This window comes from Drosophila navojoa, chromosome X (assembly GCF_054131105.1).
Source record: "Drosophila navojoa isolate 15081-1374.11 chromosome X, UAZ_NAV_1.0, whole genome shotgun sequence".
Lineage (NCBI taxonomy): Eukaryota > Metazoa > Arthropoda > Insecta > Diptera > Drosophilidae > Drosophila > Drosophila navojoa.
Window position 1 is genome coordinate 15082042 of NC_142895.1, and position 18286 is coordinate 15100327.

Genomic DNA, 18286 nt, shown 5'->3' on the forward strand with positions numbered 1-18286 from the left:
TGAAATCACATAGTTAGTTGATGCCACTGTTGGTCCACGCTGACCGCACGTAGCTCCCGAGACGCCGAGGACAAGTCGAGGAAATGCAAAGCAATCAACATCATAAACAGAAGCAGCAGCAGCACCAGCACCAGCACCGGATAAAGGAGCAGAAACAGGAGCTGAAGCGGCAGTTGAAGCAGTTGAAGCAGAAGCAAAGCGAATGCCAAAGACGCAATCATAGCCGTGGTATCTAAAGCCAGCAGCAACAACGCTAAGCACAACAAACGGCAGTAATTTTAACCGGAACAACAGCAGCTGAAAGGCATCCAAGTGCAAATAGAGGCAGCAGCAACTGTCGAAGAAAGCAAACGAAAACTTGTAGGCAACGGCTAAAGAAACCAATTTACATATTTAAGCTTGTAACGTCCGGCAACCAGAAGCCAACTGCTGACAATCGGACAGTGAGAGAATCAGTGAGTCACTGAGTCAATCAGCCAGTGAGTCAGTGAGTCAGTCATTTGAATCAATAAGGCAACACAAATAGACGACGGCTCAAGTGCAGTCAGTCAGTCAGTGAGAGCGTTGGCTGACGCAGCTGCCCGTTGGATTGGGCATTGAAATCAAAAAGCAGTTAGTTTCACACCTCAGTTGGCCGCCGCCAGCAGCTGGCCAGGATGCGGCTGCCATATCGCAATAAGAAAATCACCCTTTGGGTGCTTTTTGGCATAATTGTCGTCACAATGTTCCTATTCAAATTCACCGAACTGCGGCCCACCTGTCTCTTCAAGCTGGACCCCACTAACGATTTGCCATCACAAATGATGCGTGTAGAGGTAAGCATATACATACATTTATGTATACATATATGTATTATATATAGACACACACACACATGCACGCATCGAGCTCAAGTTTATTTACACTTGAGGCTATGCACATAGGTATTAGGGTATTTGGGGCCGATGGCGAATGATAAATCAAATTGCGGCCAGCATAGTTAGAGCATCGATAGATATAGATGTGTCGTTTCGCTCGCATCTGGGAGCCCAAAGGACTGTATAACTAATTTCATGTTGACTGCACACGCTGACCCAAACCGCAAGCGATGCAAAGTCATTGGGGGATTTGCTGCTTATCGCTTGGCCGAACACCATTTTGTAAACATTAGTTGACCAAATGCCAACAAGAGCTGCAATTTTCATCTTCTTCTTCTTCACTTTTTTTTGTTTGCTTGCTGGCCAATCGTGGCCACACTTCAGCTGAAAGCGGATCAGGTGGAAAGCAAGCACAGACTCATTCACAACACACGACCCAGCTATTCACAATATATATTCACTCGAGAAGTGGACTTGTCCACAATGCCCCAATGCAGTTTCGACCAATTTTTCAATTTTCAACTTACGATTTGTTGACTGCAGTCGGAGCGCTTTCGATGGCCGAGAGCTGTGAGATTTTCCTTTGTTGCTGCTTGTTAATTGAATTTAAGTTGCATCATTATTGAGGCAGTTAAGCCTTTTGACCCAACTTGGTGTGTGTGTGCGTGTGTGTGTGTGTGTGCCTGGGTGCTTTGGCCCCAATTCAATCAAATTGCTCTGATCAATAATTCATTATTGGGGCACATTCTGTTTGCGCTTGTCGCATTCTTATCTCATCAAAGCAGTCAGCCGATAAGGACAGACAGACAGACGGACGAACGGACGGACGGACGAACAACAGTCAGCTAGAATTTCGCCTTATCGGATCGATTAAAAGTGCTGACTAACAGCCACGGAATTGGATGGGCGGCGGGTGGAGATGGAGAAACCACAGTGTTAACCAATTGCCGAATCTCCCAGCAAACAACAAAATATGCTGTCATACACTCTCGATAGGAGGGGAGTCGACATTTCCCATGAATGGTGTAACAGCTGCGATAGAATACACAGAGCCAGAGCACAGCAGAACGTATATGTGATGGAAAAGCTTCCCAGCTCTGCGTTTTATTATTTATGACGTTGGCTGATGATAGTTATTTCCCTGCTATATAAGCCAAATACTTCGAATCAGTATGCTAGCCAGATATTTAAATTGACTTACATATATGCGATGTATCGGACAGGTTTTGATCAGACTGCTCTAACTTCTATTAGAAATGTTTTTCAAATTCAGTCCGATTGGGCAGTCAGATCTCTTAAGAGGCTTCATTAAGTTCTATGGGATATATTTGCCAGATAATTCCATTAACTTGTTATTATTATTACCAATGCGATATGTTTCCATCATCACACTTTTATTTCTTTTATGCGATATATCCATAAACTTAATAATTCAATTAACAGAGCTCTATAGCTTCTATACGATAGCTCCGATTTTCCCATGCGATATTCTAGCCAGATTTTTCCATATTATTCTACATTCTATATTAATTTGTATACAGCTTCTATACGATAGCTCATATTTGTTCATGCCAGATTTCCATATTATTCTATATTCTATATTAATTTGTATTCGAAATATCAAGTGAATATCGTTATAAATTTATATGCGATATATGTGCCAGCCATCTTTAACTTGTATATACAAGTAAACTATTTCCATTTTCAGCCTTCTATAAGTGGTATGCGATATATGTTACAATATGTTACTATGTTTTCCTAACATATTCCTATAACTTCTATCCGATACTTCAATCGTAACACGTTTTCTAATCACTCAAAAATCTCTTTGCATAGAGTAGTTGAATTTCGAATATTTTCTCAAATATTTTGTCTTCTTCTTAGCACAATTTCACGCATATTTTGCTCGCGTTGAGTAAGTTGTTAAAGCGGCTCGTATTAGAGGCTTAGATTCTAGAGTAGAACGCCTGGGCCGAGGCATTTTTTAGCTGCGCACGAAAATCCTTTAAATTGACATTAATGCGACAGGCACGCCAAAGGTTAACGGGCTGCTGTTACCAATACCCACACACGTAGATAAACTTAAATGTATGTGTGTGTGTGTGTGTGTGTGTGGGGCCACGCAAATTCAGTTGACAGCTGCCTGGGGCACCTTGGCGACATCGTTGCTATGCTTCAGGCTCGCCGCCAGCAGCTGCTCATTCTCATAATTATCATCATTATCGTCGTGGAGACACACTTAATTTTTGCCTGCAACTTTTCTCTAATTTAATTTTTTTCCTTTCCCCCCCTCGTGCTACCTTTTTTCTATGTTTCTTTTTTTTTTTATTATTATATTTGCTCGGCGCTCCATCGTTCACCATCTAGAAATACGTCACAGATGACAATCAACGCTCCTATTCATACAACCGTGAGATGCCATTAATATTCATAGGTGGCGTGCCCAGGTCTGGCACGACATTAATGCGCGCCATGTTGGATGCTCATCCCGATGTGCGGTAAGTTTACACCCAAAAAATACAAAAACACAACCAACCAACATTGCTCCCTGGCTGCCTAGTGCCCCAGCTCCCCAATTCCCCAGCTCCCCAACTCCCCAGCGCCCTGCATCATCAACACATACTTGAAAGCCGGCCCACAATCGGCACCCGGCACTCGGCACACTTGTGTCCACGCAACCCCATACGACTGCCTGAATGGCTTGCCTGACTCACAATGTGGGGCTAACAAAGGCAACAGGTCAAGCCCTACATGACAGCCACAAAAAACCGTTTTATGTTGCATGTTCATACAAATACTTTTCAAATATGTCAGACTGCCAAAGGCACATTATTATTGGGTAATGCCTCTCACTAGCAGCGATGAGAAACTCATAGTTCTATATATAATATAGTTTACAAATAAAGTTTGTAGGCTAACGTAGGAATAAATAATATATTTTTTACTTATTAAAATTAGGGAAATATTACAATTGGAGCGACTAAAGTTTGTCTTTAGTCTGGAAATTAAGTTCAGTTTTATTTCGCTAAATTTCTGTCCAAAGAGCATCCTCTTGAGATCTGAAAACAGGAAATAGTTCCTGAGGGGAGCAGGAATTATATCACTGTCAATTTCATTGAACTTTACCACCATTTCAAACTGATTTAGGAGACGGAGCATTTGGTAAATTTTGACAATCAGCGGTTGAGTCTCTTGGTCCTTAAGTTCGAATAATATTCATCAAGCCAAGCCTTGGCATTGACAGTGCCTTAGCTAAATTTAAGCACGAGATTCCTTCCCTCTTCATTCATTTTTCTTCAAAGTAGCATGAGTTACTATATAAGAACTTAAGTATTTCATACTGAAATAGATGGAATAAGAATTGAATTGTGATATGCTTACAATTGAGAGAGAAGATATTAAAGTATTCCTTTAGTTCACCCTCGCTAATTAAGTTACAGCTTTTACCACAGTTGTGCGAGGCCCAGAGTAGTTCTAGTGACTAGATAAATGAGCTAGAGCGATCTATGCTGTACTCATATTAATGCTCAATCATCAATCAGTGCTTAACATCCCAAGCCGAACTGACCTGTATGAGCTAGAAAACTTTATGCTAAACTGCTTTCAAAATCAACAAACTCGCTGCTGTCTATTGTCAAGTAGTTTCTTATATATGTTCTGCAATAGCTTTCATATATACCATAATCAGGCCAAGCTGCTGGGATCTCCTTTCATGCCACTCACTTATGCCCGAAGAACTATTTTATCAAATGACTCAGAGTCACTTGAAAAGTAATTAAACTGATTTACTACCAAGTGCTAGTCAAACAATTAACGTGAAGTTAATCCGCTGAATTGTATTGCTAAATAATTAGCTTGTAGGCACACAGGAATTATGTAAATGATAATAGCTGCTAAAGTGCTGCACAAAATAACTGTACAGCACGTAATCAACGTAGCAGGTGTTTATTTATTTTGCAGCTATATCAAAATGTTATCGTTTATATATGTATTACATGATATACATACATAGATAGACGCCGACGCGTCGCGACGCGGCACCGGGCACCGACTTGTCTGAAATGATGGATGGCCAAAACCTGCTGTCCAGTTGCTGCTTTCTGCTACGGCTTTTTCAATTGTAAGAGAGGAGGATGGGGAAGGGGGAGGGGGCGAAACCAAAAAGAGCGGGTAACTTTGGATTTATTGTCTGCGGGGCTGGCGTCACAGCATGAATTAGATTATTAAGTTTATGCTACGCATGAGTAATTAGCCACGAATTTTTGCGCTGCGGACGTCTCCTTTGTGCCGTTAGTCAGTGGAACGGCGAGGCAGGTTAAAGGCGTGCCACGGCACAGAGAGACTGCATTACGGCGATACAAAGGACATCAAAAGGCTATGGGGTCTGTTAGGTGTCGACTTTTGCTTGCTTATTTTATTAACAATTTGCATTTTACGCCACTTCTCCCCTGCCCACTCTCTCTCTCTCTCTCGAACACACACACACATACTGTGCACTGAATTCCGACTGCTGACTCCTCGACTTCTGGGTCTGCTGGAGCTGCTGGGGCTGCTGGGGCTGCCGGCTGCTGACAGCAGTCAGCGCCACTTTTTCTGATGGCTGCACAGCACAATTTCCGCTATTTAAAAACTTACTTCCGCCCCGCAAGAGCCAGGGACGCCTTTAGTTAAATTTGTGCCAGTGCAGATACAGATACGCCTGCACAGCACAGATACAGATACGAGCAGCCATGTGTGTGTGTGCGTCTGTAGGGATGAATCCAATGTTTTTGCGCTGGCCTCGTTAGCTTTTGTTCGTCCGATTTGCATATAAGCCACGCGCATGTAATTGCTCCAAGATTATATATATTTGTAGAGCTTTGCCGCCGGCTCTGTCTAACTCAAGTTAGAGAATTGTGGAATTTGCCTGTAACTCATGGCATCCGTAGCCCAATGCAGGGCCAACAAATGTCCACAGTTGGCAGTTTGCTTGCGCAACACGCTCAAATGGCCCTCAGTGAATAACGAGCAAATGGATTCCGCAGAGCAATAAAGTCATTTGAAATACTAGCAAGAACGCGATAGAGTCCCTGGCACGGCATCCAACTGGCAAAAAGTGAGCATTCAACAAGCAACTTGATATGCATGAAAAGCAGCTATGATATGATACGAAGAGAATTCCATATTTGGATAGATGTTAGAGAGTCTGTGTAGAAATATAGAAGGAGGAGAGAGTTTTGGGCTGACTTTATGAACAGATCTTGCAAAGCTAGAGATCACAGGTGGATAAGAAGGAGGATACTATTTGGATAGATGTTAGAAAATAGGTGTAGAAGTGTAGAGGCAAGAGAGACTTGATCAACAGATCTTGCAAATCTAATCTAGAGATCGCATAGGTGGATATAAAGGAGGATAGATAGATAAAAGAATGAATAGATCTTGTCAAGCAAATCTAGGTGGATAGGAAGAAAGATAGCTAGATAATAGAAGATTATTTGGTAGATGAAGTATAGAGGAATACAAGAGTTTTGAGCTGACTATATGAACAGATCTTGCAAGTCTAATCTAGAGATCACATAGGTGGATATGAAGGAAGAGAATTATATATTGAAATAGACAACAGAAAACAGATTTTAAGAACTTATTCTTGATATGCTCGTTCATAAGATGAACAGAGTATATTAGATTTGTATAGTGCACTTTATATTAATTGGAACAACAACTTTCGTTCTGTCTGCTTAAAGTTTGAAATTTGTAAAATGGGAATAAATATATATAAGAAATATACACCTACATATATATAAATAGTTATGCATATTTAAATATTCATAAAATTTATTTCAAATGCCGAATGCGGCTAGAATTTAAAGCAATAAAACTGAAGGCTATAAAATTGAAATTTCAATTATTTACACATGCATATATGTACATACATATACATATACATTAATTTAGTGCCTAAAATTTGTCTCAGAAAGTCTTAAATAAATAATATGATTTTGTTTATTAAATTTCCAGCTCACAATTCCAGCCAGAATTTGTCAGTTGAAATTGGTTTTTCAGGAATTCGACTTGAACGTTTTCAATCACAATTTTTCGGCTGTCTACAAAATTTGATTTTGTATTTCACCGAAAGGAAAGAAAAAAACATTGCTTATGCAAAATAATTCCATCGTTGCTCTACCTTGTTTGCTTGCACACTCAATATTGATTGAAATGGCCTTTCGTCGGTCTCTCCGTAAAGTATGCAACATTTATTAGCCAGTCCGACTTTTATATTAAATATCGGGCCTAATTGCTTTAAGTGAAATTCAGTTGAGTCCAGTTCAGTTCACTCTCGCATGCACAGAGAGAGAGAGAGAGAGAGAGAGAGAGAGCTGTGCATGCCGGCACGCCTCTCGCCCCTGGCATTTCGTGCGCCACAAGAATTCATAATTATTGCATTCAGGGAATGTAATTAAAATATTTCAGCATCAACTGACCTGGACGTACGTAGCCTAATTGATTTTGCACAAATTCTAGTGGCTGTGGCTGGACAAAGTCCTTACAGCTCCTCCGGCACTTGCCTTAAATTGTAGTCCAACGGCATCTGCTCAATGGCCGAGTGGATGCTGTTAATTCGCGAATTACGCGAAAAGAACTGCCGGCCGGGCCAAGAGTGGCTAGGGTCGGGGTGGGGCGAGCGAGGGCGGGGAAGGGCTGCGCTTGTTGTTTGCTCGAAAATTTAGCAATTTAACGCTTCAATGTTGAGCCTTGTTGAGTGCAACAGAATCAAGTCGAGGCGAGCAGTGAGTGGTGAGAGTCGAGGGGCGTGGGGCGAGGGGCGAGTCGAGTGAGCGCTAACCATTTAGTCGATTGCATTAGCAAAAGCCCAGAGCTGAATTGTTTTGAGGCGTGATGCGGGCATGGAGCACGCTGCGTTTCGAAGCGCAGCGATATCAAACATCATTGTTGTTTCGCTGTTTTGTAACTTGGTCGAATCCCATGGTTCCACTACACCACAGCCCTCACACACACACACACACTCACACATACACATATTTTACCTTCCATTTATCCTTCCGGTCGACTGGTGCAGCTGCTCCTGCTGTGCTGCATTGCTGCATTGCCCGGCTTTTGCTTATTCGCTTTTGTATGTCTCATCCATTTAGCTGCGGGCAGGAGACGCGCGTCATTCCGCGCATTCTACAGCTGCGCTCGCACTGGCTAAAGTCCGAAAAGGAGTCGCTGCGCCTGCAGGAGGCGGGCATCACCAAGGAGGTCATGAACAGTGCCATCGCCCAATTCTGCTTGGAAATCATTGCGAAGCATGGTGAACCGGCGCCGCGCTTATGTAACAAGGATCCGCTGACTCTCAAAATGGGCTCCTATGTAATCGAGCTATTTCCCAATGTAAGCACACACACACACAGACAGACCCACACACACACACACACACACACACGCACACAGACATACAGAGAAAGAACTGTAACTTGATTTAAAAGTATTTGTTTGTACTTCCCTCTAATTGACGTAGGCCAAATTCCTATTCATGGTGCGGGACGGACGTGCAACGGTTCATTCGATTATATCCCGCAAGGTGACAATCACCGGATTCGATTTGAGCAGCTATCGCCAGTGCATGCAGAAATGGAATCACGCCATCGAGCTAATGCACGAACAGTGCCGCGACATTGGCAAGGATCGATGCATGATGGTGAGTGGAGAAAGAGAAAGGAAGAGAGAGAGTGAGAGAGTTGGCAGTAGTAGTAGTAGCCAGGCGAGGGCGGAGAGTTGACAGACGACAGTTGACAGTTGTCAGCTGCACATATGACACATACACACACAGAGAGAGAGAGAGAGAAAGAGAGACGAAAAAATAAAAGTTAATTAATTTTTAATGAATGCTAGAATATCATGTGTGTGCTCAGTGTAAACATTTTAGCGAATTTTATTTTATTTTATTTAATTATTTTTATTATTTTTTTTTTTTTATTTATTTATTTATTTTATTTTTATTTTTATTTTTTTTTTTTTTTTAATTTATTTACAATTGAAATTCTTTTGTACTGCGCGGATTTCAAAGCATATTAAAATAATAATAATTAAAAAGTGAATAAATAATGAAAATAGTAAAAATTCCAATATAATTTAAATATTAAAAATATTTCGATTATATGTTTGTGAATATACCTTGATAAGTTTCTTTACGTATCATCTTTAAGATTTTAGCATAGACTTAGATTTAGACTGAGATAATAGACTTAACCTTACACTGCCTCATCTGCTTCATCTTTATCTTCACTGCTCTTGAGTTTCTTTAGCTTAGGCTGTGACTTGATAGAGCAAGCAATGGAGAAATAGTTAAGCGCAACAGCGGCAATTGAAGAGCTGCCAAATTTTTACATCATTCAATATCAATATAATAAATTGCTTGAATGTTAAAGCTAATTATCAAAAAGCAAATCCTTTTCATTTCATATATACAAAATCCGTAATGAATGCATTGCATAGTAATAATTAATTACGAGTGAATTGTAAAGGCTCTCAATTCCTCTGCATGTGACCCATTCCCTATATTCAATGTTTCTCTCCGCATATTCCTCTGCCTCTATTGCTGTAGCTGAGCGAATGAAAAACTAAATCATTGTTAAATGAAAACTCATGACAGTCAAACGCTGTTTTGGTATTTATGAATCCTTCATATTAGAGGGGGAATGCCGCAAGCCCAAGCATACTCAAATATCGGAAACGGTCACACCTTTTATGAGAAACTCCTCTATATATCAAACAAATCCCTATTAATTCGTTTTGTCTTCCTCGAATTTTACTTGACTTGAATTTTCTGCCCACAAGTTCATTAGAAATGACAATTATCATTAGCATAATTTATGAGAGCAGCTAAATTAAATAGTTTTGGATAAGTGTAAGACTCTCTGCTCTAGACAGCCTGTTTAAGCACCTTTAGTAATTAGCTTTGACATGTTTTAAATTACACTTTGCAGTTGCAGTCTGTAATTTTAATGACATAATTTAATTATAATAATCATTAGCACGATAAGAATGTTTGCAGAGCCCTGACGTTGAGCCTCCTCGTATTGATTTGTGTTTGTAATTGTTGGTTATTAAAGTCATAATTGCAAATCCTATAAAGCAGGGCAATTTGAGTAATTACATTGAAATTTATGGCTCTGTGTGCATTATTAAATATATTTAAATGCCATTAAAATTGTAATTTATTGCCATAGTCCATTGTTATGCAGGCAGTCAACAGATTAATGTAAAACATAATTATTTGAAAATTTTAAAACACGTTTCAATGCCATTTCGAAATGAGCTGGGCATTAATTATAATTAAAGTGCTGAACAAGCGAAATTATTTGATCTTGGTTTTTATATTACTAAAAATAATAGTTAATAATTACTAATTAGTAATTGAACTAATTTTGTAGTTTATAAAATGCACAAATTATTTTTTCTTTATCACTAAAAACAATAATAAAGATTGAATATATATAATTTGTTTTTAATTATTAATGCCTACTATTTAGTAATTAAATAATATATAAACTCAGATTATTTTGTTTAATTATAAATTTTTTATAATATTAGTGTGAATAGTTCAACCTTTATTAATTTTATTTATTTATTATTAATTATTGTCTTTTTTATTATTATTATTATTTTATTTAAACACCTTTTCACAATTATTTCTATCGAAATTATTTTTTTTATTTTATCACTATTTACTATTTTATTTACCAAAAAAAAAAAAAAAAAAAAAAAAAAAAAAAAAAAAAAAAAAAAAATTAATATTTTAAATTTTGGTTAATTATGAGCTTATAATATTACTATAATGATTAAAAGTTAATAGCTAATTTATTTCTTTTTCTAATATTATTTATTTTAATAGTTTATCACAATTATTTCCATACAATTTTTTTTTATTTAACTCTAAAAGCAATCAAAAAAATAATATTTTTCTAAATTTGTTTTTATTGATTAAATAAAATATATATTCACATGATTTTGTTTATTTATAACCCTTTTATAATATTACTAAAATTATAAAAAAGCCATTTAACGTTAGCTAATTTATCTATTTATTTATTTAAACAGCTTTTCTCAATTTGTTCCATATTTATTTCCATTGCAATTACTAAATGCATTTGATCATCTCTGCCTTCTCTTAGGTTTACTATGAGCAGCTGGTGCTGCATCCGGAGGAGTGGATGCGCAAGATTTTAAAGTTCTTGGACGTGCCGTGGAACAGTGCGGTGCTGCATCACGAGGAGTTCATCAACAAGCCGAACGGTGTGCCGCTGTCCAAGTGAGTAGTAGCCGCAGCATTTGGTTGCCCCATCAGCTAATTGCGAGAGTCTGCAACATTCTAAAACGGTTTCTCTTACTTTGTTGCTGACGCAACTTTTGTTAGAGTGGAGCGGTCATCAGACCAGGTCATCAAGCCGGTCAATCTTGAGGCGCTGTCCAAGTGGGTGGGCCATATACCCGGCGATGTGGTGCGCGACATGGCCGACATTGCGCCCATGCTCTCCGTGCTGGGCTACGATCCGTATGCGAATCCGCCGGACTACGGTAAGCCAGATGCATGGGTGCAGGACAATACATCTAAGGTATGTGCAACAAACAATCAGACAGGCAGACAGCGTCGCAGCGTCACTCAGATGTGTTCAGTCAATCGGTCCGGCATGGAATGGCACAAACACACGCACACACACACACACGCACACGCACTGCAACCTCTCGACCATTACCCAATTCCAATTCCATTTCCATTCCCATTCCCATTCACGCTCTCGCCTGCCACCCCGATCAGCCATGTCCGGATCCGGATATCCCCAAAGCATTCAACATGGCGGCCATCCTTTTTGTTGTCGTTCCAGTTAACATTTTGTGTTGCCATCTTCATTGTCATCCTCTCATGCTTTTTCTTTTTCTTTTTTTTTTTCGCTGCGCACGTTTTCATTTTTTGTTTTCTCACTTTTTTGTTGTGCTCACTTTTTGCCGCCACTGTTGTTGTTGTTGTTGCTTGCTGTTGCAGTTGCTCGGCTCTTTGTCGCTCCCGTTGGCTTCTGTCATTGCCATATTTTGCACTCTTGCTTTGTGACAACGATTGTTGGCCATATTCGCAGATAACGTGCTGTTGAGCTCTCCTTATTCTTCTGCACAAAAAGCTGGACTACACAGCTAAAGCGGGCGGACTACGATGCAGCCGGCTACAGCTGCTGTTGCCTGTTGGTCTATCGACTCAACTGGCTTTGTCTGTAGTCCGATTGTACACAAAGAGAAAGAGAAAGAGAGAGAGAGATGACTTTGGCAATGCTTTAAACTGAAATAAATTCAAGTCCTTAAATTGTTTAAGATATTTTAAAAACTAGACGAATTTGTCATTTGCATTAAAAACTTTTGCAATGCTCCAACTCTTTAATTTACACATCCTGCGCTTTATAGAGTATCTGTTGAGCTGGTCAACTCGAGCGATTGAGAGAGCCTTTCTAACTTGTTACACACGACTTTATATGGCATTTTTTGTTTTGTTTTGTGTTTGTTTGCTTGTTTGTTTCTTGCACTCGCCTTTTTTGCACTTGTTCTATATATATATATATATATATATTTTTTTATTTTTATATATATTTCTTTTATTTTTCGTTGTTTTCTTTTTTTTTCGTTTTGTATTTTTATTTATTCCAGGCACTTAAACATGCATTGCTGCTGCTATTGTCGCCATTGTTGTTGTTGCTGTGGTTTTTGAAGCTCTGCTTCCTGAGGACACACACACACATACACACACGCACGCACACAGAGAGAGAGAGACACAACAGGACACATGCCTGGTGCATATGCATGTTGTGCTGCCATATCGATAGCCAGGATAATAATGACGTTTGGCTACCCATTGTTGAATCAGATACATGACTTTAGGGCACACTTAGGCAATTTATATGCATGCACACATACATATACACACTATATATTTCATATATTTCATATAGAGTATGCCCACATATAAATATATTCTGCATTCATTTGTGGGTTTGCATTTTTTACGCCCCGAGCACATTGTCAATGGGAATTCAGGGTATTATGGCTTTAATAATTGAAGGCCCACTGCCGTGGCATAGCCCTGTAGAGTATATATGTACATATATTCCAGCTGAGTGCTCTCATCTGTCTGTCCGTGCTCTTTTCCAAGGTGCTAAATATATGAATGAAGTGAGAAATATTCTATTGAATATGGAAAACATATGCTAAGCATATGGCAAGCTTTCTAGCTTGCCAACCGCACACAGGACGGTGTTGGTAGAGTCACATGAGCTTTGAGCTCTCAGGGTATCTGCCCGCCGTATACTCTCAACTAGAGCCATCCGAGTTGTTCATTAATGCAGCTAATGCTGCAAGCACTGACTTTTCCAGATTTACATAAGCATATATAAATGTATATATACCATAAGCATATATGACTGCGTGTGTGTGTGTGTGTGTGTGCTTGCATATAAAATATATATGAATATAAATTACAATATTTATGGCTCTATACGCGCAGCGCATTAAATAGCTCTTGTTGCAATTTAGTCGTCGAGCCCGGGAAGCCCGGGAAGCCAAACGAATTTTCCATTATGAGGCAAATAATAAATTACATGCAACTGCTACAGTTGCTGCTGCTGCTCCTGCTGTTGCTGCTGCTGTTGCTGCTGTTGCTGCTGCCACTGTGTGGCAACCTAGAGGCATATCCTGTTCAGTTGAGAGTCCTGCACAGCTGCTTGCCACAGACGCGTTAAATTAGCGGCTAATTAATTAGAGCAGCTTTGTTGAGTCGCTGAGTGCCCGCACCCGCGCCCGCGCCCGCTCCCGCCCCCTGGCTGGCGATGCACTTGAGGCTTGACAACTGCAACTGGAAAGCTAAAAGCTGAAAGCTGAAAACGGCCGACATTTGCTCGAGGACTGCTCATAAATTAAAATTTGCAAGCAACTGATAGACAGACAGACAAGGAGCAGCAGCAGCAGCAGCAGCAGCAGCGACATCAGCGACAGCGGCTGCTGTGGCATGAATTGCCTCTTGGCCGCTTGAATTTGCCTGCCAGCTGCAGGTGTTGCACGTGTCGCAGTTGCTGCAGCAGCTGCAATTGCACTTGCTGTTGCCGTTGCAGTTGCGGTTGAAAGCGTTGCATTTGAAATGATTTCGACTGCAGCTTTGATTTTTACGCTGCTCCTGTTGTTGCTCCCGCTGCTGTTGCTGCTGCTGCTGTTGCAGCTGTCACAACACGAAATTCTGCATTTTCACAGATGAAATGTTCGGCGGTGGCTGAGTGGTTCCGGTGGGTCTGGGCTGGTTCGACATAACTGCCAATTTAAGCTGCAGCCAGACAGCTCTATACCTGTGCGGTTGCTGCATTTGCAAGCAATTGAAATGCCAACAGCAGCAGCAGCAGCAGCAGCACCAGCAGCAGCAGAGATGCCAGCAATAAATGTTGCCAGTTCAATACACACACACGCATACACATATGCATATATGTTAAGGGCGTCAACTGCAATTATAATCAATTGAAAGGCCGCCAATTATATTTTATGTGCGTAATTTATGTTAATTGCAAAAATTTTTAAATAAATTGCATTTTTATCGCGCTGCCGCCCCACGACCCTGGCTCAACATTATCAAAAATTTTGTCATTCGTGCACAAACACAATATAAATAAATAAATGAAGAGAGAAATTAAATTAAAAATTAATGGAACAAGCGTGTTAAATGACAGCAGCCAACGTGCGACGTGCCAGAGCATGAAAGCATTTGCCATGCTCAATTAATTTTGCCAACTCCAATCAATGTACAATTGAAATATCTGTATATATGTATGTGTGTGTATGCGTGTATGTATGTTTGCATAAATCTAGCTGGATTGCATAGAGAGCGTATTGATTTAATAAGTGCAATATGCTTGTGGCTCTGCTCTGATTGACGATTAATTCGCTTGTCAGGGCTGAGGCACTTACCTTGGGGCTGCCAGCGTAATCCTTTGAGCATAGATGTGGCCAAACTCTAGACTAAGCCCCCATTAATGTGCAATGCAGCCACAACAAAAACAACAACAACAATGATGCATAAATGACAGACTATAAATAATCGGAGCAGCTGCAGCTCGCTCGGCATTCATATGAAGCAGAAATGATGTTCAAATAAAAATATGCACATTTTCATATGTATTTGCATATGTGCATGGGTGTCTAGTATTATTTATGCATATGTGTAAGTGGGGAAGGGGGACTGGTGTGTGTCTATAAATCGTATTCATCTTTTTGTCTAATATGTCATATGTCTCATGTTCTTCGTCTTATTCTTTTGCTGTAGCTAAAAGCCAATCGAGTGCTCTGGGAAAATAAGGCGAAGGAGGTGCTGCAGATGGACACGGATGATAATAATAGCAACAATAATAATAATAACAACAACAACAACAAAAACAATAATAATGAAAATAATAATAATAATAATAAAATAATGACAGAGCAACAGCAGGCGAATCAGGAACTGCAACAGGAGCAGGAACAGCAAAAGCCAAAGGATGTCATCACGATAAAGCAGCTGCCGTCAAACTTCAACAGCAACAAAAACAACAACAACAACAACAACAATAATAATAACAACAATGGCAAGCAATATGTCGGCGCACTTGAGGACACATGATATCCGCATATACCCATAAGATTGCCGCGCGGCAAGCATTGAGCTGACGACAACACACAGTAACAACATCAACAACAACAACATCTGCAACATCAGCAGCAGCAACAGCAACAGCAACAATGCGCATGGCATCAAATGTTGGCAAACCAATTTCAAATTGTATTATACCAAGTAAACGCATATGCATATGCAGATATATATATATACATACATGTATATATGTATGCATACAGCTGCGCACGAGTGTGCATGTGTGTGTGTGTCTGTGTGTAATGCGTTCAAGCGATTTAAAGACACATTTGCCGCATCGAAGACACAATTTTTATACATACATATATACATAATATTGATGTAAACATAATTTAAACATGTTTAGCAAATACCACCAAAACAAAAAAACTAAAAAAAAAAAAAACAGAAAATAGATAAAAAAAAAAAAATTATAATGTTAAATATTAATGAATAAAAATAGAAATCGTTGCCAGGCGCGCTCACTGCTAAAGCTCCTCTTTTAAGTACTATCCCCACAATACCGTTAAAGGAACGCGAGTAAATTTTACATTGAAATATATATAGATATGTATTTAATTTTTATATGGCCTTTCGCCAATTTTTAAGGGGAATTTTACGAAAGTTTTTTGCAAGAACTGTAACATTTGATTTTAATAATTTTTTTTTTAGTTTAATTTAATTAGTTCTGTACAGTTTTCACGTAAAACATTTTTTTTTTAATTTAATTACCTTTTTTTCTGAATCTCAAGCTCTCAAACAATAAAAGAAAAATATAAACATATTTTTTTTATATACATTTATAATGTTAAAATCTTATAATAATAAACAACAACAAAAAAAAAAAGAGCAAGATATAACATTTGAAAGAGCTTTTAATAACGATATTTCAAATACATCAAATCAAGTGTGCATATACTTATACAAATTTATAGTTAAAAAAAAAAGAAAAGAAATCAAAGCAAAAGAAATGGAGAAGCTTAAACAGTTTTTAGCATAGCATAATATAATTATATATAAATACTTTTTTTTTAAATGAATTTTTTTTTTTTTTGTTGCAATAAATTGACTGAATGTTGTAGCATCATATGCATACTACACATACACATACACATATAAATGTCTAAAATTAATTACAGTTAAAGTTACAAGTATCGTACAGTGTGTGCATGTATATGTGTGACTTAAAAACTAAATAAATAAAAAAAATGTATTTATAATAATAATTAAACAAAATGAAAAACACAAACAGGACTACAAATGCGCCTAGGCCTTATAACTAAGAGCTGTTGATGTTTATAGCGCTTAATTCTAATTAAAATAAACTCGAGGGGGAATGTTTTTTTTTTTTTCACTTTTTGTCATCCTTTGTACGTTTATTTAGAGCAGCCACTGTGGCACGCACGCACGCACACACACACACAGTCGATGCCCTGCTCTCCGTCCCCACGCTCGTGTGCGTGGTGTATGCGTGTGTCTCTCTGTGTGTGTGTGTGCGAAAGGGATAGCAAGCTTGTACTTATCGTTAGCTTAAGTCTATGGCAATTTGTTTAAGTTTTTAGTCAAAACTATTTTATTTCTGCGCCGGGTTAAAAAATATTAAAAACAAAAAAAAAAAATAAACAATTGCTGACAATAAATGGAAAAAATATGAAAAAAAAACACACACAATAAAAAAATATTAAGCACAGCAGAAAAACTATAGAAGAAACGAAAAAAAAAAAAAGCTCTGTCAAATATATTGCTGTCTGCCTCACTCTCGTGGCACAGGCGTTTGTATTTGTGTGCGTAAATCAATTGTGAATCTAAATGTAAACTATTTTTGTTAGCTTCTTAAGGGGGAAACTATGTTTTAAATATATACCCAATATCCCATACGATATATCTAAGCATTAAATAGCTACGACTACATATGTACATACATATATAAGTGAATGTCATAACAAACGACTACAACAACAAATTGTGGGTGTGAAGGGAAGCAGCGTGCTTGCAGCTGACAGACAATCAAAGCTCAAATACACTTAAAAAGGGATAAGCATAAAAAATAAATATTAAATGAAAAAAAAAAACAAAGAAAGAAAGATATAACAAATGTGTAACTAAATGAATCTTAATGAATGTTTAGCAAATTTAAATTGATGTATTTATCTCAAAACTGTAACAAAGCTGTTCGCGTGCACACGCTGCCAGATCCAATGGGAATTCATGAGAAATAGTAGAATGATATATGTATACAATATACCGAGAACTGTCATTAAACCAATAAGAAACACATGAGCCACAAAACATAGTTATACAAAACACACGCAAAATAATAGATAAGCTAAGCAAATTGTACAATATTTATTAAAGACAACAACAACAACAACAAGAACAAGGGCAGCAGGCAAAAGGAGAAGGATGAAAGCGTAAAGAAAACATAAAATAAAATAAAAAATATATTAAATATATTCTAAACTGAAAAAAAAGATACAAATAATAAATAATAACAGTTAAAAATTATGTCAAATTTTGGTGTATTTATTTAAATTTTTCTTTATTCCGTTTTTTACGTAAGTTGCGTCCTGATTAGTGCGCCTTGTTAGGTTACAATCAAATAAATATTCCATGCTCAGCTACAAAAATAAGTAATAAAACCAAAGTTGAGTAAACCTTTTCTCGCGCATCAATCCATAGGAGAAATGATATGTATCTAGTAGCAAAGTCTTTAGACCCTTAAATATCAAAATTCTATTTCATATATCCCTTATTCCAATAC

The 18286-nt window shown here is 38.3% G+C and overlaps 1 protein-coding gene across 2 annotated transcripts; it reads left to right on the forward strand.

The window, feature by feature from the left end:
- The first annotated feature begins 577 nt into the window (after positions 1-577).
- On the forward strand, positions 578-17996 carry Tpst (tyrosylprotein sulfotransferase). Of its 2 annotated transcripts, none has more exons than XM_018109640.3 (7): positions 578-815; positions 3225-3355; positions 7988-8228; positions 8356-8535; positions 11012-11148; positions 11254-11452; positions 15184-17996. In XM_018109640.3, the coding sequence occupies exons 1-7, from the start codon at positions 657-659 to the stop codon at positions 15514-15516; spliced, it is 1380 nt and encodes a 459-aa protein (XP_017965129.1). In that variant the 5' UTR covers positions 578-656; the 3' UTR covers positions 15517-17996. The 2 variants fall into 2 exon arrangements, with proteins under 2 accessions (XP_017965129.1, XP_017965131.1); XM_018109642.3 differs by having other exon boundaries at positions 11254-11414; positions 15184-15479.
- Positions 17997-18286: the final 290 nt, after the last annotated feature.